Source organism: Phasianus colchicus, chromosome 2 (assembly GCF_987193195.1).
Source record: "Phasianus colchicus chromosome 2, bPhaCol1.hap1.1, whole genome shotgun sequence".
NCBI classification, from domain to species: Eukaryota; Metazoa; Chordata; class Aves; order Galliformes; family Phasianidae; genus Phasianus; species Phasianus colchicus.
In genome coordinates this window covers 49,094,376-49,118,819 of record NC_143437.1, presented here as the reverse complement: position 1 = coordinate 49,118,819, position 24,444 = coordinate 49,094,376, and the positions used below count along the sequence as shown (strand labels likewise).

The following is a 24,444-nucleotide window of genomic DNA, read 5'->3' as shown; positions in this document are numbered from 1 at the left end:
TTTTTTCCTTCCATCTGTTCTTTCTCTTTCATAAGAGCAAAACGTGTAACTACTTAATTCTAAAGGTAAAACATAATATTGGAAATGTACCCAAAAATAATTTTAGTTTTTTTTTTTCACTAGTCGTATTCTTGAGTAATTTATCCTATAGCTAACTTAAAGCCTTGTATTGTATGGCTGACATTTCTAGAGCGTATTTCCAAAACTCTTTCCAACTGGATATTGGTTTCAGTTCACATTTGTGTGAGTTGACCAGTTGTCATGATTTTATGATGATACACTATTTTCATTTGAAATATTTGAAACATTGTCCAATCTTCAGTCAACCATGACAAAAATTGGAATATATCTGTTACATTTCAGTGAATGCATAAATGCCATTGCTGATTTTTTTTTTGTTAATTTTATTTTTATAAAATATTTGTTACAGAACATTAAGCAGAAATTGCCTGCCATGGAAGCTCAGTACAAAATGGTCACAAGAACAGCACAACAGGTTACAAAAGAAGTTTCTCAAGAAGAAGTAAATGAAATGCTTGAGACTTTGACAAAGATCAAAGAGCAGCTGAGCAAGGTTGCAGAATACTTTTTCTTTTTACAGACATTAAACTAATTAAACCAGTAACCACTAAGCTCCAATACAAAAAATAAATAAATCTAACTCAGAAATATTTATGGTAACAATTGAGTTAATTCAGATGTAGAAAACGTTATTACTTCTACATTTCAAGATTGTCATCCTTAAATGAATTATTATCTTTAATTAACATATTATTTATATTGACCTTAAAAGAAGCAAGTAGCAACTATATTAATTTATATGCTGATAAAGCTGCTGTTTGTTGAAATTTACTGCCTTCTTAATAATTACTTTTTTTAAAATGTCTAAAAGGTCAAGGAGAATTCCTGTGCCCTACTGTATGAATGCCAGCATCTGCTGTCTCCACTTGAAGAACAGGAGAAACAAATCACAAATTTCTATGAATCTCTTGAAAAGGTCAATGAAATAATTTCTATCCTGGATCCTGAAGCACAGCCTACAACTGTTCTTAAGCAAAAAGCTCAAGTAAGTTTAGAGATTCACTCAAAAAAAAAAAAAAAAAAAAGCTTTGCTTTCTCTAAGTATTCAAAACTTGATTTCTAGATTTTTTTTTAATGGGAACAGAAGTTTATAAAACAAACAAACAAAAAGCACCAATAGAATTAATTTGGTGTGTATTTATATGTGCATTAAATGTCTTATTTCCTAATGGCTTCAAGGGTTCATATTATTAAAAAAAAAAAAAAGATCTGGTGTGCTTCACTGTTCATTCTTCTCTTCTATATATGAACACCATGTTACTGACATATCCCATCTGCTGTTTACAAAGTAGCTTCCTTTCCTCTACTTCTGAAAGTTGTCCAAACCCAGAATGTTGTGATAAAATTACATGTTTCCTCTGCAGTTATTTACCATCAAATAACTGAAATCTACTCCAACCTATGAAGGATACTGACTTCTGCTGAACAGGTTAAACAGAAATTTGTGCTGAGGAATAGTGTTCTTTCAACAGAACAGTTTCCTCACCACAAGGTTTTTAATTTCTTTTTTTCAGACTGTAAAAATTCATGTGTTTTTCTCTTTTTTTTTTCCTATGTCTAATTCTTATTACTTACGCTGTTTGTAATAAAATTTTAAATCCAATAGCTGATAGAAAAGATTAATTTGTTGAAAGGCAAGGTTAATCTGCTGTTAAGATTTGTCATTCTTTATGTCCATTTTTACTGTGGCCAACTAAGAATTGCACAGTAAATCAAACATCCCATAAAAGTTGTCACATACTTATGTACTGACCTGTATTCTCCAAAAGCTGTCCCAATGGCTTCGGTACATGTCTATGTATTTATTTATTTTTTTTAACAGATAGAAATCTATTTATGTGTGGAACTCTGCATATATGGAAAGACTAATCTGTCTTGTGTTATTCCAGCGAACATTTTGTAAAATCTTTTTTTTTTTTTTTTTTTTTTTTGGTGCTTTGACTTTGTCCCTTTTGTTCTTATTCTTAAAAAAAGATCTTCCTGTTATTTTGCCAAACTTTTCTCTCCTTTGTTCCTGGCCAGGGTGGATATATGTTTCTTTCTTTCAGGATTTGGTAGCTTATCAAGAAAACTGCAAGAAAGCTTTGTCCCTCGTTGAGAGAAATAGTCAGAGTATCCTGCAGTGCGTGGCTTCTAGTGAAATGTTACAGCATTTCCAACACTCAACATTTCAGAAGAAAGTTACACAAGTTCAGATTACTTTTCAGGTAATTACTTCACACTTCAGTGTGAAATATGATTTTTGAAGCCTTATTCATGTGCAGCTGATGCATCTTCCCAAATCAATATTTCATTGTTCTGTAGCTCTATTGGTAGTAGGTGGTCAGGGAGCTGAGTGTTGTCTTCCACCCATGAGCTCCTACACCATTTTTTATTTCCCCTGACTTTCTTGCCTTGACTAATTACTTGCTCTTATATTCATATACTTTCCCTTTACACAAAGCATGGAAGACAGAAAGTCTGGCTGTTGCTATTACTTCTCTGGGGCTTTGTGTTTTCTCAGAAAATGATGTAGATTCTGAAGATGAAGTTGCAAATACATATACACATTTTCTAATGTAAGAAATGCATAGAATGGCCTAGGGTCCCCTTTGCCTTTATATTTGTATTTTGTTACTAGTAATAGTGATATTTTATGGGCTACTTAGACCCAGTTCAGAATGATCCTCACTGATGTCTTGGGTTTAGATCTCCAGATGTAGGGTTCTATATGAATGTCCAGCTAAAGGAAATTATCTGTGTCAGTAAGGAGTTGTCCCTGAGAGGTAGTTTTTAAAGTTTGTTGTATTTCGGAAGCTGTCATTAAAGATTCACATTTTTTTTTATTTTTTTTTTTACAATTTAGAAATTATTTAAGTTATGTTTACAGAGGTGGATACAGTTGTGCTTTCAGAAATTTACCACGTTAAACATTAATTATTCTGGTTCTGTAAGGATGAACCATGATTTATCTCTCAGCATACACATATATAAAAACGCATGAATTCAGAAACAGGCTTTTACTCACATAAAAACTGCATTCTTACATGATTCTAATATTATAAACAAAGTTATCTGTAACCTTTAAGAAGTCTTAGCAAGATATTTAAATTGACAGCTAAGAATTTGATTAGCTCACTGGGTAAAACTGTTACAACTTCTAACACTGGGATGAGTAATTGGTGAGAAAATAAAGTCTGTGGTTGGTATGAAGTGCTGGATTTACCTTGGTGCAGCTGAAATAGTGAATGTTTTGTTTTTCCTTTTAAATTTTATTACTTGATTCACTAATGCAATGTGACTAAGTTTTCAAAACAAGAGGAGGAGGAGTAGAAACTAAATCACAAAGCTTTCCTGTCTGTATTAAGCACCTTTCTATCTGGATGCACATGTGGCCTACTAGTGTAATTACTGTGAACTTCCTCCAAGTCAAAAGTTCTGTAGTGTGGAAGTGGTTGGATCTGTAGGTTAAACCATCTTTATTCTTTCCCTTTTCCCCTCTTTTAAGCTGAGGTTGATGCAGAAGAGTGTAGTGTGCTGCCAGGAAAAGTGCAATGACAAATGTTTAAATGTTTGAAAGAAATTGACATTTACAATTTACATTTAAGGGAGAAATACTAGCCAAATGGTATAGGCATTTTGAAAGTATCACACACATCTACATCAGATAGCTATCCATTTTATTAGAATTGAAGATAACGTGAATCTATGTGAAGGTGGTAGAATTGGGAAAATGCAGGCATGAAAGGGGCAAAAGAAGAATTTCTGAATGGATTGAATCAGCAAAAGTGCCACCAAGTAAATGCATTTTTGTCATAAAACAGTAAATAGCAATGAGAAAGTGCAGACTCATTTTCTTTGCTTGTAACTCAGAATATGGTCAGGAAAGCTGGTGACTGGAGGAAAAACATAGAAGTAAATAGCCGTTTGATGAAGAAATTTGAGGAGTCCAGAGCAGAACTGGAGAAAGTGATACAGATTGCCAATTGTTGCTTAAAAGAAAAAGGAAATCCTGAAGAGCTTCTCAGAAAGCATAGCGTGAGTAAATTCTCTGATTTTTCTATGGAAATTTTTAAGTGCAAAAAGACTACTTAATTTTAAAACTGTCATGGGTTTCTTCCATGTGTTGAAGTTACACAGATCAGATCAAACTAATACGAAGATTGAAAAAGGAAAAGTTAAAAAATAAAAATAAAATAATAATCCCTCTTATTGATGAATGTAAGCAACCAGAAAGTGCAGAATGCAGAATCCCTTAAAGGTTAGGGTTGATTTTGAAGAACTATTTGGAGTGAGAACACTAGTCTATATTTTGACCAACTCACACATCAGCTGATGAGTTTTCAGATGAATGAATATTCATGTCTGTATTATAACCATTACTTAAGCAAGAGGCTTTAAAACCTAATTTGTTAAAACCCTGTATCAATGTACTGTCTAGGCATCCCAGAATTAATTAATTTTCTGGATTATAAATAGCTAGAAGTTTTCCGTAGCTCAAATTCCAATTCATTTGAATAGCAGAAGTAAATTTGAAACATATGGAGTACATTAGGGAACTTCATGCTAGCAGGTATCAGTAACCGGCTTCATCTTCTCACCTCTCCACCTTCCAATTCAAACTCAGGAATTTTTTAACCAGTTGGATCAGAGAGTCCTAAATGCCTTCCTGAAAGCTTGTGATGAACTTACTGACATCCTTCCTGAACAAGAGCAACACAGCCTGCAGGAAGCTGTGAGGAAACTCCATAGGCAGTGGAAGGTGAGTGACATTGAACAGTGTCTCTGGAAGTTCTAAGTCTTGACCTGGGAAAGTTTCCATGTGACCTTTATGTTGAATATATATTAAGGAAGATGAAGGAAGAGGTTACATTTTTTGGCTTCTTATCCAATTATATTAAAAAAGTGCTTTTCAAAATCAGCTGCAACTACATCTACAAATACCAACTGCCAGATCAAATGGCCAGCAGTCGTCTTCTGTATGCAGACCCTGATAACTACACTGAAAAACTTCACTGAGCATAGATGCTAGCTGTTCTTTAAGCTGAAATAGGACTGCAGTTATTTTCCCTACCTTAGGAAAGCAAATTTGTAAGAGATCACTCCATCAGTTTAAATAGTGTCATCTGCCAAAAGCTCTAAGAATAGAATAAGCATTGCCCATAAGCTATGGATTTTTTTTGCCTGCTATAGCATGTTGCAGGTCAAATCTGGAATAATGGATGAATGGTTTCTCACTGGAACACTAACAGGAACCTCTGGAAGCAGGTGTGATAATAGCTTCACTATTATTATTTGCTTTATTGTTCTTATACAGGGAATACTTGGAGTATTTTGCCAAGGATCAAGATGTCTCTGAGACAGGTCTTATGTACATATATATACACATATTCTGGGTCCCAGAAACATGTGCGTTTATCACATATGTAAGAGACATTAGATATTGGTAATTCTTAAATGAATACTGAGAAAATCCTGTATATTCATTCAAGGATATGCTTTGTTTTCTATATCAGATTTTAATAGATAATTTAACTGTAGTAACTTCACACTGAGGTAACGGGTATGTTGTTTTATCTCTGTGCTTGTTTATTACCCCTGTGGGGGTGTAGGATCTTCAAATGGAAGCCCCATATCATTTGATTCATTTGAAGATTGAAGTGCAGAAAAGCAAGTTCCTGGTAACAGTAGAGGAGTGCAAAGCTGAACTAGCTCGACAGAATAAGGTGCTCACCAGAGAAGGCAAAGAAAGGATGATTGAAGAGCACAAGGTATGAATTATATGCCAGAAAGTGGGTAGTCATAGAAATACATCTGAATGTAACGATAAACAGAAGGTCTAACCAGCTCTAGCCATCAGACACTCTACGCACCACAAAATTAGATCAATTGTTTGAGCCTTCAACAAAAAGTTTCATTTGGAATTGATCCTTTCATGCTAATACCTAGGAGCTCAGTTAAGAGCATGTGTGACATAGGAGCTTAGTATAGACTAGAGCACAATGTAGACAGCTTTATGAATTCTGCCAATTTATATATTTGCTGAATTTTCTGCTTTGTCTCCCATCAGTTGTTCTTTGGTGACAAGGGATCTTACCATCTCTGTGAGAAAAGATTACAACGGATTGAAGAACTGTGCCATAAACTTCCAGTTTCTGATCCAGTGAGGGCTACATTGGAAAGTAGCCAACGAATCCTGAAGGAGCTCAAATCTCAGATAGACAGTACATACACAAAACTAACAGAACATTCAGACATCTGGAAGAGCTATACAAACAGGTGTCAGTCCAATTCCTAGATGGTTCTGGTAGTGTCTTACGTGTGATCACACCTCTAAATGTCATTATAGATTCACATAAAGAATGATAAATACTGTGTTGTTAACTTCAAGTTACCTATAATTATACTTAATGTAGTGATTCCACATATTATGGTGGTTTTTGAGGGCTTTATAATTAATGCCATAAATTTAAAGGTTACCATTTAGTGGTGTCCATTTTTGTCTAATTTTTTCATTGCTTTGAATTAAGTGATGTTTTATTTCAGATTTTCTGAATTGGCAAATTGGATTTCATCTACAGAAAGAGAGCTAAAGAAGATAAAAGAAAGTGTCAGTGATACTGCTAAATATGAGCAATTTAAATCATCTGTTGGGGTGAGACATTGGCTTATATTCTTACAAACCTACTGTCATTGAAACTGTGACTAGATAAAAATATATCATGAAGTAGTGCAGCTGTTTTAGCATGGAGACCATAGATAAGATTCTACCGATTCCTGGTATCCTGAATTACATTTCCAGAGAGAAATTTCCACATGCAACAATTTGTGGCAGAAGTGGCTACTTCTACTATTTTAGAAAATAACAGATCCCTTTAACTGTATATTTGGAACATTCAAAATACAGAGACAGATAAAGTAATTGTACCTCTTTCTGCTGCATCTACAGTTAAAAGTTTTGAACAAAGAGAAGCCAAAATTTCTGGACTGGATATGAAGGATCAAATTACAGTCATACATTTAGGGCAAGCTTCTATAGTAAAACATCTCTTCTACAGTAGTATAGTAGAGGAGGCAGAGACAGTCTACCATTCACTTTTGCATTGGCAATTGGTAAGATAAATGATAGAAAAGCTGAAGATTCTGACCTGGTCCTTCAGATAAAACTTAGCATAGTTTGTTTTCCCTCCCTCCCCCTGCCCATGCTGGGATCCTAAATAGGAATATCACATATCATAGCAGGTTGTGTGAAAGTCATTAACAGATTTGAAGGCTAACTCTCCTCCTAAATGTGGAGGTTGGTGGCCCTGCCTGTGGCAGTGGGATTGGATATTTCATGATCTTTGAGGTCCCTTTCAACCCAGGCCATTCTGTTATTCTGTTTCTGCAGAAAGATATAATTAGGGTGACCTTGATAAACCAGAAAGACTGTTAGCTTAGCAGGTAATCCTGCTGCAGGAAGTCTGATTTTTTTTTTTTTTCATGCAGTTTACCTGCCAGCAGGCTATTATCAGCACTGAGATCAAGACATCAAAAAAATTGAGTGAAAATAGCTATTAAAATAAGTAATAATAATAAATATACAGAGAACTTAATGTCTTATGAAGCTTGTATTTGAGAAAGCTTTATGTAAGGTTTAAATTGTAACTAAGTGATTTGATCAATACATGAAAAATACATACACGGTATCTACCATCTATCTGTCTTCTATAGGTAAAAAGTACTAGTTTGTAAAGAGAATGTACTCCTCTATTACTTTATTAGAGGTAGCTCTGGAAAGTCTATTGAGCAAAAATATAGCCATTGATTGGAACATAATGAAATCAGGGATTCAAATGCTACCCTTCTAGTGTTTCAAGATAGCAGCAAAAATAGTATGTTTATATTAATAATCTCTGAACTGATATCATGAATGGCAGTCATTAATATTTCATTTACTTGGAGAAAATGGTTTTTTCTTCCGTAGGAAATCAGGCAGCATATTAACAAGGAGGGAGAAAATCACAGCTGGCTGAAATCTAGACTTGCAGTTATTACTAAAATATGTACTGATGTGGAGGCCAAGAAAACAGAAGATGAGCTTTATAAACTTTCCAGTGACTTCAAAGGACTTCTGGATTTGCTGGCTGAGGTACAGTATGAGGAAAACAAGAAACCTCCAATTACAATGTCACACGAAATGACATAAATCATGGCTCCACAAGCTTCCTACTGTGTATTTTTAGTTAAACTGCAAACTTTCAAAAACAAGAATAATTTGTTTTCTGGGCAATTAGCAATAAAAAATTGCTGGCAGCATTATATTTGGTTGGCTTTTTTTGTATGTTTGCTTTTATTTGATTGGATGGTTGTTGTTTGTTTTTAACAATGTGAGTGTGTCAGTAAATATTGCTAGTAAATATCAAAATGTCAATACTTTTAGAGACAAAAGTTTTCTAAACTCATCTTTTCTAAAGATGAGTTTTCTAAAATCAATTAACATTGGCAGAGTCCATCAACTATTGGATATATAACTTGATTTTAATATTGATTTGTGTCTTTTATGCTCAAACAATAAAGAAAATACTAAGGTAGTTTCCAATCAAGATATCAAGTATGCACTGAATTTGCAGAAAAATGCTGCACAAGCCTGAGGTCTGAATGGTAATGAGATACTGGAACTACTGAAATCATGACAAGTTTCTGGCCAATAAGTAGAACTTCTCAGAATCCAGTAAACCTTTTACTTCTGTGGGATCTCAGTGACTTTACTGCTTTATGACTTTCACAGTAAAAAGACAGACTAGGAGAAACTTGCAAATATTCACTTAGAAGGCGGAACAGATCAATTTGGAAAACAGTCCAGTATAGAGAAAGATTTGATTTCAAATTCTATAGTTAATGTCAGTTTGTGAAGACCTTTTAGGTTTTCTAAATAAGTAGAAGTTCCACCAAATTTTTCTGAACTTCCATGTGTGAAAAGTATGTTTGGAAAATCAGTGGGAACCAACATTCTGATTTCCAAATTACTGGAAGAACTTATTTTAAAAAAATCTTATTTTTGAATAAGAAAGTACTTAAGCTTTTTGTTTCTTGCAAATGTCAAAGCCACAAGGAGTCTGAATGATCTTCTGCAGTGAATAGTAACTGGAAGGAAAATAAGAGAGTAAGGGAGGATAGAAAGAAAGTTGCTTGTTAGATCCTAGAATACTATGAAAATCTTAAATTACAGAAACTGTCAGGACGTATCCTTTTCTGATAATCAGATACAACTGGTTAGCTAAGTCATACAAAAAGAGAAGATCTTTCTGATAACTTGAATAAATATATCATTTTCTTCATAAGATTCTGTGATTCTAAGATTGAGAATTAAACCACGTGCATGTTGTAGTCTGTAAAACCAAGGTAACAGCGGGCTTTAATATATTTGTGATTAGCCAAGACTTTGCTTTAGAAGGTCTGAAAGGTGATAAACTTTTTTTGTGAATTGAGTATCATATGCTTTTCATAATCTGAATCAGTTTGTAATGCTGAGGACAGCACATATTTTCTAAGTGATCATCAGCAAGAGGTTGTCGCAGGCAGCTCTTTGCCTTTTGGCAGTGTAGTAGAGAGTATGCCTAAAAAAGACAGACAAAGATCTCCACAGTCTCATTTTAAGTCTACATTTCACTCATCAATGTAAAGCTGAAGGTGTATGCCATGAATTCTGGAGATAAGAGTGGTTTCAGTTTAGACAATTCACTATATTTTTACAAAGTTATTCCAAATACATATGTGCATTTAAAATATAGAAGTATCTTTTATCGTGAAATACATAAAGTTATAATTAATTGTAGATTGAAAGAACATTAGGCACTGTTGGAGATTGTGTCCAGTATAAAGAAGAGGTTAAAAGTGCAATCGAAGAGTTAATCAACAACTCTAAGGAAGCCCAAGCAGAAGCTGAAAAGATCCTGGATACGGAAAGTTTATTGCAAGCTCAGCAACTACTGTTTCATCATCAGGTACAGTGATTTCTCCATAAATGTCCACATTTTATTATTTTCTTTAAGGCAGAGTGTATATAATACCAAATTATATTTTGTGCAATGACACAGTTCTCTTTATTAAAGTTTGCAAGAGTCATAACCAGGAATAACTGTGATTTTCTGGTAATTCTATAAAGCAAAACATATCAAGAAATAAGTTATGCAGGTCGGGCATCCTTCTACTGCTTTTTAATGCAGGTTGATGATATATTGCTTTGATCAATCTGAGATTTCAACCTGTTACTCAGACAATGCATGACAAATTCATGCACTTGTGGATACTGCTGCAATTACTTAACTTATCCAGCTTCTAGAACATTCATTTGGATGAGTGGCAATATACTGCCACTTTCTATTTGTATGCCACTTAAAGTATATATACTTTTCAGAATCTGTGTCATGTACTTTATGAGTATATGAGACTCAAGTAATATTTCCAGTTTATTCCAATTCGTTGTTCTCATTGTATACAACATTGGAAACTACAAAAAGTGGTTTCTCCATATGTTTCCCAAACAAGATTAAAAGACTGATCATTATTGCTGTATGAATCCTTCTAGCAAAGGACAAGGAGACTCCGTGCAAAGAGACAAGGTGTGCAACAGCAGATTTTCCAGGCTAAACAGTTGCAGATTGAAGGTGGACTGCCAAGTGCAATGCAGGAAGATTTATTAAAGCTAGAAGGAACACTGGAGAACATGCAGCAGACTATGGAGAAACGTGAAGAGCAATTGCAAGTGGGTACTTGAAAACAAAAATAAAAACATCTACTTTAGTCTCCCTTCTTTTTTAAAAAAATAATATTCAAATAGTCAGGATGTACTTTCTCACCTCTGAATCTTGATTCTCAGGATCTTTGTGATCAGTACCTCCATAAAAAAAATTGTGAAGCTGCTATATACATCTTAATAAAGAATTAACATTTTGTTTGAAAGTATTTAAAAGTCCCAAATTCTCTATCGTAATATTCTCTATCATTTTTAGTAGCCATCTGTGAATTACTGTCTCAATTAGCTAATTGAATGACCATGACCTTTAACTGGGAGTACTCAGGCTGGATGTTACAGTAGTAACATCTGATATTGCAGAAATACAATCTTTGACTGGAATCACAGAATCACAGAATGGCCAGGGTTGGAAGGGACCTCAAGGATCATGAATCTCCAACCCCCCTGCCACATACTTGTTGTCATTCTAAATTTAGAGAAGAAAGAAGCAGTCACAGGGAAATAAAATTGATTGTTTTGGGCTGTATGACTTATCACTGACTAAACTGGGATTAGAATTTAAAGCTTCTTGCACCCATATCCAGATTGTCCTTTATATTTCCCTAATAAGAATCGGAATGTAGCTGTCCACTACTTCACATAAATGTTTACAATCATAAAAACTATTTCCAGTGTTGAAATGCAAAACATGATCAATAACTTTAGCTAGTAATTTATTATTAATACATTTTTTCCCCAAATATAAAATCTTAATTTGGCTGTGCTTTATTTCAGAATCAAGGAAATATTTAATTCTTTTTTTGTCATAAATAATTTGTAATAATTCTTGTAACTGGCAATGAAGTGCTAGTCAGTAAAATGTTGGTCAAAATTCTACATGATCAAAAAGAAAAAAATATATCCTTATGTTTCTCCATAACTTTCTACTGTAATTTTTTTCATGCGAAGACTTGAAAATTTTTTAGATATAATGCTGATTTCTACCACCATACGCCTGTAAACAACTGCAGTCATCCCTTCAGATGTGTAAGTTTTAGATATAAAATATGTTTTAAATATTCCTAGCAGCCTAGAAAGTGTGCAAAATCAGTGAATCAGTGTAAAAATGAAAGCTTTTATTGGGTTCAGGACATTTTCATGTGTAGAATAGGTAGCATTCCAGGAGAAATAGTTTTATTTTATGATAGGTATTTCTGTTTTTTTTTTCCTTCTTTAGTAACTTAAAATGATATATTTTTTTCTCTTGTTTGTCCTTTTTGGTTTTGTGGTTCCTTTTCTGTTCATTCATTTGTTTTCTTGTTTTCTTTTTTTTTAGGTCACAATAAATAAATGGGAGCAGTTTGAAAGAGACAAAGAAACAGTAGTAAAATATCTTAATCAAGCAAGCTGTGCACTTGAACGTATCTTAAACTTTAGCAGTTTAGAAAGCCTCTCCTCAGAACTGGATCAGACGAAGGTATTCCCTGTGTGAAATACAGGAACTGAGATATCCTCCTGCTTCTTTTGTTAACACATTCCAAGTGCACTGCATACAATCTTTGCATGATTACTGCTAATGCTGGTACAAATTGCCCATAGAGATTAGAGATTGCATAAATTGTTCAGAGGTAAACAGTTATTTCATGAAAAGATCATGAAGAATTACTCAAGATCCATAGATAAAGTGAATAGATGTGGGGGGTAAAATGATTTGGGGGGCTTCCCATTTCATGTTTACCAAACATATACAATAGTAAGCTAAGCAGCATCAAGCTCTGACATACATGGCTCTTTGCTAGCCATGGGCTTATGCAAACTAGCACTCGTCTAGCCTGAAGAAGCCAAAGGAGAGACTTCCATTACAAGGAAGCCATAAGCCAGGTGCTCTTCATACGAGAAGATCATCCCAGCCCATTTTATTTACTGCTAGAAGTGACTGACTTTCCTGAGTGCTCTGTATTTCTTTTACATTTTTACCCTTTGATGGAGTTTATACAAAATTATATCCACCTTGTTGACCATTTACATTTACCATGTATGACAGAAAACAGTTGGTAAACAAAGAGAAATTACAAGCTACAAGATATTACAAAGACATGTCTGTAATGGATAGTGTCTAAGGATAAAATAAAGATGATTACTGAAAGCATATAATATTCCGAAGTTCATAAAGAATTTTCTTGAAGAGCTATAAGATAAATTTCCATTGGTTGAGTTAAAATCTTTTGAAAGTATATTTCCCTTTCTATATTTTAGTCAATATAATTTTTTTTTAAATGAACAAACTTTAAAAAAAGAAAAAAAATTACAACAAAACAAACCTTAAAGGCAACATGGTAGGTAAGCCTTCTTTAGAGATTTCTTCTGTGTATTTACACATTCATAATACATGTTTAGGGCACTTATAACTTTATAAAAGTGCGAAACTTTTTTCAACCACGAACAACGAGAAAAAATAATTTTGATGTAAATATGAAACTGTACAGTTGTGCTAATTTGTCTTATATCATTACAGGAACTTTCTAAACACAGTGAAGCCATGGCAGTACAAGCTGAAAACTTGGTGAAGAATTCTTCTGAGATACAGCTTGGTTCAAAGAGCAAACAAGCCCTGCAGCAGCAGGCAAAATCTATCCAAGAACAAGTGAAAAAAGTGGATGTTACTCTAGAAGAAGAGTATGTTCTTAACAAGTCCTAATGTTTATTCTCCACTATAAGATTGTATTAGATCTCTAAAATCTCTTGCTAGTATTTTGTCTTATTTGATCAGCTCCATCATTTTCAACTTGTCATGGCATAGCTACAAGATGATAGTATCAAATATGTCAAAATGCAGAACTGCAACACATGCAAATAAATCTGTGTTAGGTATTACATTATTTATAAAACTACCATAGTTGCGTTTATCTTGTCATAGTTCTTATCTTTAAGACCCAGTAATTAATCTCATTTCTCAAATACTGAATCTTTTGGGAACAAAAATTCTCAGTGCAAGTATGAGAATGTCCACCATGTTCTCAATTTTCAGTTTCCACTATATCCATATGAATGTAAAGAAGTGCCTTTATCTTAGTTGAATGCCTAGATTTTATTTCATGGACAATATCAAAAGCTGCTTCTGCCATTACAAATTAACAAGGCATCGTTTGCCAAACTATGGTTAAAGTAATAATGTTTAATTTCCAAGAAAATACTCTTAACTGCTGTAAATATTTGTAGCTTTTGGCATTTGTTAAAGTCTCATCTTTTTTTTTTCCCCAAGTAACTCATAGTTATTAAGCTCGAAGTTGTACTTCTGCTTATACTTCAGCTTTTGCCTTTTTTTTAATATACACATACATTTGTATGTGTGTTTGAAATTTGTATTTTTAGAACTGACCCACAAATGATGGACAATATAGGCCTATTCTATGTTGTCTTACTGGATTTATGGTGCAGATTAATTTGCTATACAAGTTTGAGAAGATACTCTGTGGTGGAATATCAAGGATCCCATCTGTATATGAGCAAGAGACACAATGCCATTGTTATTGTTTTTGCATTTTTTCCCTTATTGACCATTGTCATGCTACTATGAATTCCATAGTTGCATTTTTCTCCCTGGTGTGAAACACAGTTTTTGAACAGAGAAGAGTTATAAAACTAGCCTCTGCAACATTAACTTATTAATTGCTGTTGGTCTGATTTATTTTTTGTATTTCACTCTCTTCAGGATGGAATAATCAGAGTGATTTACAGACAAATTTTACCATATATTTCTGAGTATTTTATCTTTTTTCTCCAAAGTTACAGAAAAAAAAAGTGTGATTTTAGTGTCCTTTTTCTTTTATATAGGAAATTTATCCTTCCAACAATGAATATTTTAAATAATGCCATCTACTTCTAAATGAAAGCTATGCTGATACTCCCTTTTGATCTCAGTGTGGAAGAAGTTTTAGCTGAATGTATGGATTATACAGAATTTTGTATTGTGGTACACCAGATAATAAAATAAATCCCTTCTGCAAAACATGAATATGAACAACTCTCTATAGTTAATCTGCAGAACGCACAATCAGTGTGTAAGAGCTATGTTGGAACTCATATCAATAAAAATCTTTTTCCAATAGTTTAAACTGAATAAAAATGCTGTGTATGATATCAGTAAACAGAAAAGGGAAATTTATTTGAAAATAAAAAAAGAAAAAATAGCAAGGCCAAATTTTAGATGACGTATTTTCTTTCAGCTTCCTCTAGTGTTACTAAGAGAAAAATGAAATGATTATAAAAACTTCTTTTAAAATGAATGTTTTTTAAGGCTATCTTTAGAAGAAAAATGTATTTTGGAATTTTGTAATATTCAAACTTTTCTAATGATGTTTTTGTATTTTCAGTGAAACAAAAACTCCATGCAGGACCCATATTAGCACTGATATCTTTACAGTGGCCAGAAATTAACAGAAACTTGTACACAGGAAGTTAATGATAGGTCTTGTAAGGAACTTAGACTTCTTATTTGTGACCAAAAACTGGGGATGTTTTACTATCTGCAAGATACAAAAATGACTCACATACAGACTCTTTTTGACATAACTCTAATGTATGTTTCAAAGCCAATATATATGTATATATTTCAAAGCCTATATATATACATATACATATATATTTATATTTTCACTTTGGGGTAGTTGAGTCATATCTCTTGATTCTTTGACTCAATATCAAATAATTGCCCCAGGAAAAAGGGATTTCCTATAAAATAGGCAGATTGTTATAGAAAAACGCAAGTCCAATAAAGCCATCAATCATAGCTAAAAAGATTTACTTCTCTAATATAACTCATTATAACCCTTCTGCTTTATTGATTTAAAGACTCTGTCAACTAACATCTGTGCACAGTAATCTCTATTTTTAGATGCCTGGTAGAATCAAAATTCCATATAGTTCCATATAAATCACACTTATATGATTTATATGGTATACTTCCTGCTGTCATGAAATTCTTTGCATACAGCTGGTCAGTGAAATTGTATTCTGTTTCACCTTTTGGTGTCCACATTATGGCTAACATAATTGTTTGACTGCAGGTGCATCATCTAAAAGAGATCCAAGTTTGAATTTAATTGCATATCTTGGTCTTCTAAAAGCCAGGATATTTTAAAATGCTCCTCCTGTAGTCTGAATTAGTTACATTTTTATTCAAGCAAGGATATGGAAACTTTATTAAACTGTTTATTCTCTCTAATTAATTTGGTTAATTTTAGTCTTAAAAGAATGGAAATGATGAAAAACAAGTGGGATCATTTTGGCAAAAATTTTGAAGCTCTGTCCACCTGGATAGCTGAAAAAGAAAAAGAACTGGAAACTTTGGAAACACCTTCATCTCCTTTGGACACACAGATCAGCCAAATCAAGGTGATTAGTTCTTGTTATGTAGAGCATTAAAGAACAGTTCTTTCTTTTTCTTTTTGCTAGAAGCCAAGAAGGAGAACAAACATTTTATGTGTTTCAGAACAAGCACGATATAAAGATGACACGCTTAGTATATTAAGATACCAAGCAGTAACGTTTTACATAAGCTAAAGGAAAAATCTTCTGCCTTCTCTGTTAGTGATTAGTTTACAGATATGGAGTCTTTGTGCATATGGTTAAAATAATATTGAATTTATACTCTTTATTTTAGCAAAAAGTAGATACATATATACAAAGTCTGTATAGGTGGTGGTTTTTTTTTAATTAAACATGCATCATCTAATGGATATTGATCTTCATTTTAATCTTTTAAGCTAAAGTTATAACTTGATTTATGTATGTTTTATTATGAACTAATAAAGGAACTATTGCTTTTGTAGCTTGCAAATCTATATTCCATTTATTGCAATTATATTTACAAAGTCCTAAATTCTGTGTCTTTTAGTTTCTTGTTACAAACTAAGGTGCATATTGTCTCCAAGCATTTCCATTTCAAAGTCTGCCTTGATATCCTTCCATTAAGAAACTGTTCCTACTTGAAGCTGTGACTTTCTATGGGATCAGGTTTTTTAATATGCTTTGCAGACTACAATTTTCTTTAATTTGTGACCTACCTACTCTTCAGAAAGTGCAAATTGTGCAGCTTTACTGCAGTCATGGACCAGATTTGATGCTACGTATTTCAAAAAGATCCCATTGTTTGGTATGATAGAAAGATTTTACCAACAGACATTTTTTTTTTTTATTTGATCACAAGGTCACATAGACTAAGCGATTAAGTTTATTGATTTTATCATTGAAAAATAAAACAATGCTTAAAACTTCTGCTTCATTGCTACAAAAACTCAAAAGCAGCTCCCTTGTGGTTCCAGTTCCACTGGTATACATTGTCATCTATTCTTGTTTGTTAGTAGTTACTATATAGGATTCCAATGTTAAAGACAGAAAATAAAGGGATCAAATGATATTAAGACAGCACTACAGTGTAACAATTCTTTCCTGTCTAAATGGAGCCTAAATAAGCTCCACTAGTACATTCAGGTCAATGCTCCAGACAAGGTCTTCCATCCTATATAAGCAGATAAGCAGTAATTCTATCAATGTTTTCCAAGTTTCTGGATATTCCAGCACAATTCTTCATTTAAACATATCAACAGAATGAAAATGGCTGAAAGGTAGTTGTTTTAAATGTTTGTGTAAACAGACACAAAACCCTGATAAAATCTAGGGTTCATAATTGAAACACAGGTGAGCAAAGCAATTTTATGAACAGTTATGAGTTGTACAACGTCGGATATGTGGACGTAGCTTGAGGTCTCCTTCATCAGCACTGCTCTAATTTTGCAGATATTGCTGTATTTTAGTGTAAATTTCCCGATGGATTAGTTTGTGTCACAATGCTCATCAGCATATTTAGTTCATAATTCAATGAACAGCATTTTAGTAAGGAATTGCTAAATGAAGAGAAAATAATTTGTTCTGATACATTTGAATGAAGAGACTAAAAAAAAAAGGCAGGGGCTCAGCTGAATATCATGCATATTATCATGCATATTAGTGGTAATATTCTGCTTTTTGTGACATCGTTTGCAAAACCCAGTGATGTCTGCAGAGCCAGATTTTCACCTATGTGTTTCTCTGAAATTCTTGGTGGGCAAAATGACAGTTCTCACAAGGAGTGAAAACTGGTGGCAGACTCAGTGAGAGCATGAAGGCCTCAATTATACACCTTCTTTTATATAACTGAGTGAATTTAACAGAAGAGTGTGGGAGTAAATAACTGCTGCCTAATTTGTATCTGCTGCATTGTTAGATAATTTCAGCTTGAAATAGGCAAATATACTATTTTTCTTCAGCTTCATGTTCTCATGCAAAAAAGATATTTTATAATCTGAATTAATTCAGAATATATCGCATAAAAGGACACTATAAATGGTTACAGAAGCACATACTTTTTCCTGTACTGTCATCCTACTAATTCTAGACTCTGAATGTTGCCATTTCTGAGCTGCCTAATGTCAAGTAAGGCACTGTACTTTTACTGCAATTATACCAGAAAGTGGGCCTGTTTAGTGCCTATGAGGGTGAATTTTCAGGAAAGCTTTAGGTTGATGTCCCACACACACACATCTTAATATTGTTATGTCTGAGAATGCTAGTTCCTCTTCCAATTTCAGTGAGATATTTAGGCTCCCTCAGTTCCGTTCCTGATACACATTCTTTAGCTTTTTTGAAGACAGGTCCAAGGACATGCTACATCAGCAAAAATCAAAAGAACTCTGTCATAAAAAAAAAAAAAAAAAAACAAAACAAAAAAAAAAACCCTCACCAAGTTCTAAGATGTTTTCTGAACAAGCAGCCTCCAAATAAAAAGTACCAGAAGTTTCTCTCTTGCATATTGTAGCTGTCAGGTCTCCCTTTAAATTACAGTAAAATCAACAGGAGGAAATTGATGTCTTAGACCTGGTGAAATATAAAGTCAGTATTTATACATTTAGCAATGGACGTAGAAAATAACTGCAAAGTACCAAAGCCACTGTCACAATGGTCTTACGGTAAAATCCAACTTGTACTGCAGTGAAGTTCTTTATTTAGTCCTCTGCCTGGGAGCACGTTAACCTTAACTCAGCATCTAATTTAATTTATATTTTATTATACCATACTATCATTTTAAATTAAAAAAGGAAACAAAATAGGCACTCTTTTTGTGGCAGACTGATTTTAAGAAAAAAAGAAAGGGAGCTTATAGGGCATATTAAAGACTTTCATAACTAGATTTTTCAATAAGTCAGTGAACTCTCCTCTTTTTAAATATAGGATAATGATAACAAAGGTGAAAGAAGTAAGAATAGAGTATATTTCTGAGAGTTAAAAAAATATTGTACTTCTTTGTTTACTATTACTTTACATTTTAGGTTATTAATACAGAAATAGATGGTAAAATAAATGGAATTTCGAAACTAGAAGAAGAAGCCAAATCATTTACCCAGTTTGTTACTTCTGGAGAATGCGCACATATTAAAGCCAAACTGACTCATATCAAAAGGTATTGGGAAGAGCTAAGAGAACACGCACAGAGATTGGAAGGAACCATCACAGGGAAAGCATCAGCACAGAAGATATATGAAGAAAGTCTTAAACAGGTAGAAAATACAAAATCCAATGGTTTATTTTCTGCACTTTATAGAATTGTTCTGTTTTTCCAAAATTGAATATAAAATGCTATATTTTACTAGAATGAACTAGAACATCAGTAGCTTTTTAAAGTAATTGCAAGATCTCCGTAGGTATATTTTTGCTCTGAATGACTTAAAAGGCAGGTTTGGGAAGATATTAATATATACACACTGAAAAATGTACACTGTCTTTTAGAAAATCTAAGTGAGTTTTCTGGATATCACATATTTATAAATTCCATAATTAGGTTGTTAGCATGCATATGTTATACATTATAAGGAAATTGAACGTTATCTTGGCCCAATCCCAAGGAGCTGTGCACAGTTTGGATCTTTTAACTTCAAAAAATACTCAGTACTACAAGAGACTAATATTTTCTTGGCACTAAATATTGATAAAATGTCATTTAAAGCATGACTCTATTTCTTGCTGTTTACAGACTGTTTTTATATCCTTTTCTTCTTAGGTGCAACAGTCAGTGTCTGAATTTGAAACTAAGTTAGCTGAGCCTCTCACATCATGCACTTCATCATCAGCAACATATGGAGACCTACAGGATTGCATGGTGAGCACGTGGCCTGTGACTTCTGCCGCCGAGTCAGGGAAATGCTGCCACACTGAGCTCTTTACAAAAACCCCAATAAACCTCCAGGCCAGGGACTGCCTGAAGTCACATCGCCCACGATGGAGACAGGGGCTGATTGTCAGGGTGGGCCGACTTGGTGAAGGCTCTTAGCAGGCATTCTCTGCTAAGTCTTTCACTGTTTCCAACATGTTTGGAGGGCTTTTCCCCATTCTAGAGAAAGGAAAGCCTTAAAAGTATGATTCAAACCTTCAGGTTTTCGTTTTTAATTTTATGCATCTAGAGCACTGTGAAAAAAAAGATAATGAACATATCCGGGATACATTGTTCCTCAAGGATTTTTATGAAACTTGGGTCTTGATACAGAGAATTCTGATTAAAAACACAAAGAAAATTAAAAAAATGAATTGCCCTGGAAGTTTGTTTTTTTTAGTTGTTGTTTTGGACAATCCAGAAATCGAACAGTTCTGGCAGACAAGATTTTATCTGAGCTGCTAGAAACCTCTTGGTGTTTGAGCATTTGGTTGGGTGCATCATAATTAGAAAGGAGACAATTGACTGGTATTCAGAATACATAAAAAACCAAATCTCTTATGCATTAGATCATATAGCTTTCTTTTTTTTTTTTTTCTTTTCTGTTTCTATAAGTTTGTAATATGTTCTTGCCAGATAGACTTTATCTTCCATTCTGACAGAAGTTCACTGTATATATTCCTTGTCTTTCCTTTATCATGCCATAGACTGCTGTCCTCTCAGTTTGGAGGGACTATTTGTAATTACTGTACCTGTACAAATTGAAGCATGCTATAGGGGCTTTGGATAGAGAGTTGTCCTACATGATCATTCTGCACTGCACACCAGTACAGAAGATCTCACTTCTCTTTCCTGACAGGCTTTTCTTTAACTCTGTTTATAAGAAAGTCTTTCCCCACTGCAGGCTTGTGGTGATTGATACACTTGGGATGTGTTTATCTAGGATAGATTTGAGGTAAATGTAATATATAAAGTGACTGTGGTCTGGAAAATGTGGCATTTTGTCAAACTATGGGTATAAATATAGAATTTTTTCCAACGTCATTACTGTAGCTTTGATATTTATGTATGCAACTTCTCTTTCTTCTACATGTTCATTAGGACCTTTGTCATACTGTGGAAAAACTGAGCAACACACTGGCCTCTCTCTCAGCCTGTGCCCGAAAGGCTGCCAGCAAAGAAAAAGCTGCTCAGGAGGTTACAGCATTACAGCAGAGATATGAGAAGGTATTAGAAAATGCTAAAGAGAAACAAATGTTACTGGAGACTCTTCTGGCTCGATGGCAGAAGTAAGTAAGCTATTATGTCTGCTATGATGGACACGGAGACCTTCCTGCAGTCAGTCTGTGAGACCAAGGCGAGGGTCTCCTTTGGTAATGCTCCACACATGATTTTCTCAGGCAGGAGAAAGAGCTGTGTGCTTTCCAGATCTGGTTGCAAGGGTGTGAAGCTGCAGCCAGGCCTTCAGAGCAGTATGTTTCTGCTGACAGAGTTAAGCTGGAAGGTGAACTGCAATCACTGCAGGTATGTTTCAACAAACATACATTTCCCCACATTTCTGTAGCTTTTTAAGGATTCATTTGCTCAACTGTCATCTGAAAAGTCACTTGCTTCTGGGCTTTAGAAATATGTTAGGGAAATATTGCACCACAAAGACAAGAAAATGACAGGAAGAATATTATTTGCAAATACAGTATGCCTGCTCAAGAAAAATTATGTTCTAATATATCCTATTATTTATCAAAGAGGGATATCGATCTGCTTCCTGGATGGTTATTTCTCTAGAAAAATTCCTTTATTAAGCAATTCTGCTCCCTTAGCCTCCTCTTCTCCAGGCTGATTGGTCCCAACTCTCTCACCCTCTCCTCATAGGAGAGATGCTTTTGTCCCTTGATAACTGTGGCCCTTTGTTGGATGCTTTCCAGAATGTTCATGTCTCTTGTCCTGGGGATTGCCCTGAACTGTTTGGTTTCAAAGTATGTTCCAAAACCAAATGAATTAAAATACCATAATTTGCTGACAAGTTCTCCAGGAAATATTCTCATTTTTAGAAGAAGTATATGCTAAATTTATATGTTTGTCTTGAGTACTGTAACTCAGTGAGAGAGAAATTCCCTTTTCAGATGAGTATGTATGCATTTCTCAAGACTCCTGCATTCAAATTAACACGTACAGGCATGAGAAGATGATTTAGCCCTGCCTGGATCTCTAATGCACTCTCATAACTACATATAATGATCTTCCACTAATGTTTAATATTTATGAGAGAAAGCAGGCATAACTGTTTTCCTCAAGTTCGGTTGAGTCAGCCACTGTACATATATTTTGGAAAGTCTTCCTCCTAACAGACTATTCTTCCTTCACAAGCATAGTTGTCTGCTTCTCCAGCCATGTTTGTGGGTCATATTCAAAATGAGTCATATGGGTAGGTGTAACGTTTTGTTCCTCCGTGCTGGGGTGTTGCTGAACCACCAAGTCAGAGCTCTGTAAAGGTAATTATTAGTGCCTTTCAGATTCCATTCAGACTAAAAAAACCAGATCTGTAAAGCTCCAGAATCCAAATGCACAGAAATAATCTTCTGTTCATAAAAGAAACTCACTGCTATTTTGCATGCTCCACTTTGTCATAAAGTATAAAAACAAAAAACGGCAGGAAAAAAAAAAAAAAAAAAAAAAAAAAAAAACACTTGAAGAATGCCTCCTGAATCACAATTAAAGATTTAGCTATATAAGAGATATTGAGAACCCCCATGCTCTCTTAGATCTCAGTTCCTCTAAGCACTTAGATGTACTCATGCACTTCTCTCAAAGTGGTGTATTGGAAATCCCTAGCTATTTTTAAAGTAATTATTGCTATTTGGCATAATATGATGTCATATTGAATCAAAATGCTGTACATTCCATTGTTTTCCCAGGATTTGCGAGCAGATTTTGAATCTCATGCTTCCATCTATGCGAGCCTATTACAATTAAATGAGTCGCTGTTCCCAACAGCTTCCAAACAGTGTGTGAAAGAAATGAAAGAAAAATGTAAAGAGCTGGATGAGAGGTGGAAAGCATTACCACAAACTATTGATAAAAGGTTTGTGCTTTAGAGTATTTTTTTTTGTGTTAAATGAGAATATCGTATTTTGGATATGAATTTCAATTCTGAAACCTATTTCTACAGTACAACCATTAAGAAAACAAACATTAAAGGATTTAAGGGTGCCCTGTGCTTCCAGGAATGGAGCATGGCGAATCTCACAGATTTATCATGCTGTCTTTTGACATAACCTCGCCCTGCTTTTTGATGGATTTCTGTCACAAGGAGTATGAGGCAGGAAATGGGATTAATGTTTTGTTTCCTCAATTATGTGTTCCCAAGTAAATTCCTAAATTACTTCCAGAATATGTGATATCTGCTCTCCATTTCTCAAGTTGTATTATTTACTTTGTGCAAAGCTATACTTTTGTCCTATAAAACCCATTTTGGATGTTTCATCTTCAGTAAATACTATAAATTCTCAATTGTTAGGCTTCTGGCTCATCTTCGACTCAGGAACACTGTCTCTTCTTTTGAAAACATATGTTAATATATATTTAGATTGTAGTTGATTGGTGATGAACATACACATTTTACTGTTTGCAAAGTGACTTAAATAACAGGCCCTGGTTGTTGGCATCTTTTAGATCCTTTATTAATACAATAATTTTACAGTGTAATAATTTTCTACATATCAATTCATGTGAAAATCATGTAGAGAGATTTCTAAGGAAAGATGTGCAGTGGTCAGATAGCAAGGGCCTTTTTAAGATCAAGGTTTAGAAGCCTAGTTTTACTAGGTGCTGGACATATTCTTCCTCTGAACCTCCATTTATTTCAGTCCAATTTGAGCATTCAGCCTACATTCTTGGACTTTTACCTTAAGTACACTGTTGCAGATAGTATAAACATGCTCTGAGGACTGAATTTTAGTCTTGACTATCATTCTCTTTGCTGGGTAGTCCCGTTATGAAGAGAAGTTGAAGGACTTATCTTGGTTGCTTAGAGGCCCTTCTAACAGTTGATATGAACGAAATGGTAGGAAAGGAAAGATAAACTGGTACTTCCCAAATAAGTAAACAGCAGTCTTAGCAATTGTAATGTAGATTACTGTTTCCTTCCACCTGGCAGTGATTTTTATGCTGTCCAGTTTACTGTGACTTTGATTCTGAGAAATGATTTTTTGTCAAGTGCTTCCTTTTTACATCTGACATCTTATAGGATCAACTTCCTTCAGTCTCTTGTTGCTGAGCATGGACAGTTTGATGAACTCCTGTGCAGTTTTTCAGACTGGATTAAGCAGTTTCTTGCTGAACTACAATCCACTTCAGAGATAAACACAGCTGATCAAGAATTAGCTGCATCTCACAATAAGGTAAACTTCTGGATGTAAATATT

General features: G+C 34.2%; 1 protein-coding gene across 10 annotated transcripts in view; it reads left to right on the top strand.

The window, feature by feature from the left end:
• Positions 1–24,444, top strand: part of SYNE1 (spectrin repeat containing nuclear envelope protein 1) — a 289,372-nt gene that overhangs the window by 92,645 nt on the left and 172,283 nt on the right. For all 10 annotated transcript variants that reach the window (XM_090135604.1, XM_090135609.1, XM_090135608.1 and 7 more), the window contains exons 19-38: positions 431–574; positions 893–1,066; positions 2,130–2,288; positions 3,934–4,098; positions 4,688–4,822; positions 5,673–5,831; positions 6,131–6,339; positions 6,607–6,715; positions 8,027–8,191; positions 9,879–10,046; positions 10,631–10,807; positions 12,114–12,254; positions 13,293–13,453; positions 16,021–16,171; positions 19,144–19,371; positions 19,872–19,970; positions 21,123–21,310; positions 21,422–21,545; positions 22,937–23,103; positions 24,268–24,421. In XM_090135604.1, coding sequence (XP_089991730.1) covers positions 431–574; positions 893–1,066; positions 2,130–2,288; positions 3,934–4,098; positions 4,688–4,822; positions 5,673–5,831; positions 6,131–6,339; positions 6,607–6,715; positions 8,027–8,191; positions 9,879–10,046; positions 10,631–10,807; positions 12,114–12,254; positions 13,293–13,453; positions 16,021–16,171; positions 19,144–19,371; positions 19,872–19,970; positions 21,123–21,310; positions 21,422–21,545; positions 22,937–23,103; positions 24,268–24,421 — 3,177 coding nt within the window. The remainder of the gene's footprint in view (positions 1–430; positions 575–892; positions 1,067–2,129; positions 2,289–3,933; positions 4,099–4,687; positions 4,823–5,672; positions 5,832–6,130; positions 6,340–6,606; positions 6,716–8,026; positions 8,192–9,878; positions 10,047–10,630; positions 10,808–12,113; positions 12,255–13,292; positions 13,454–16,020; positions 16,172–19,143; positions 19,372–19,871; positions 19,971–21,122; positions 21,311–21,421; positions 21,546–22,936; positions 23,104–24,267; positions 24,422–24,444) is intronic.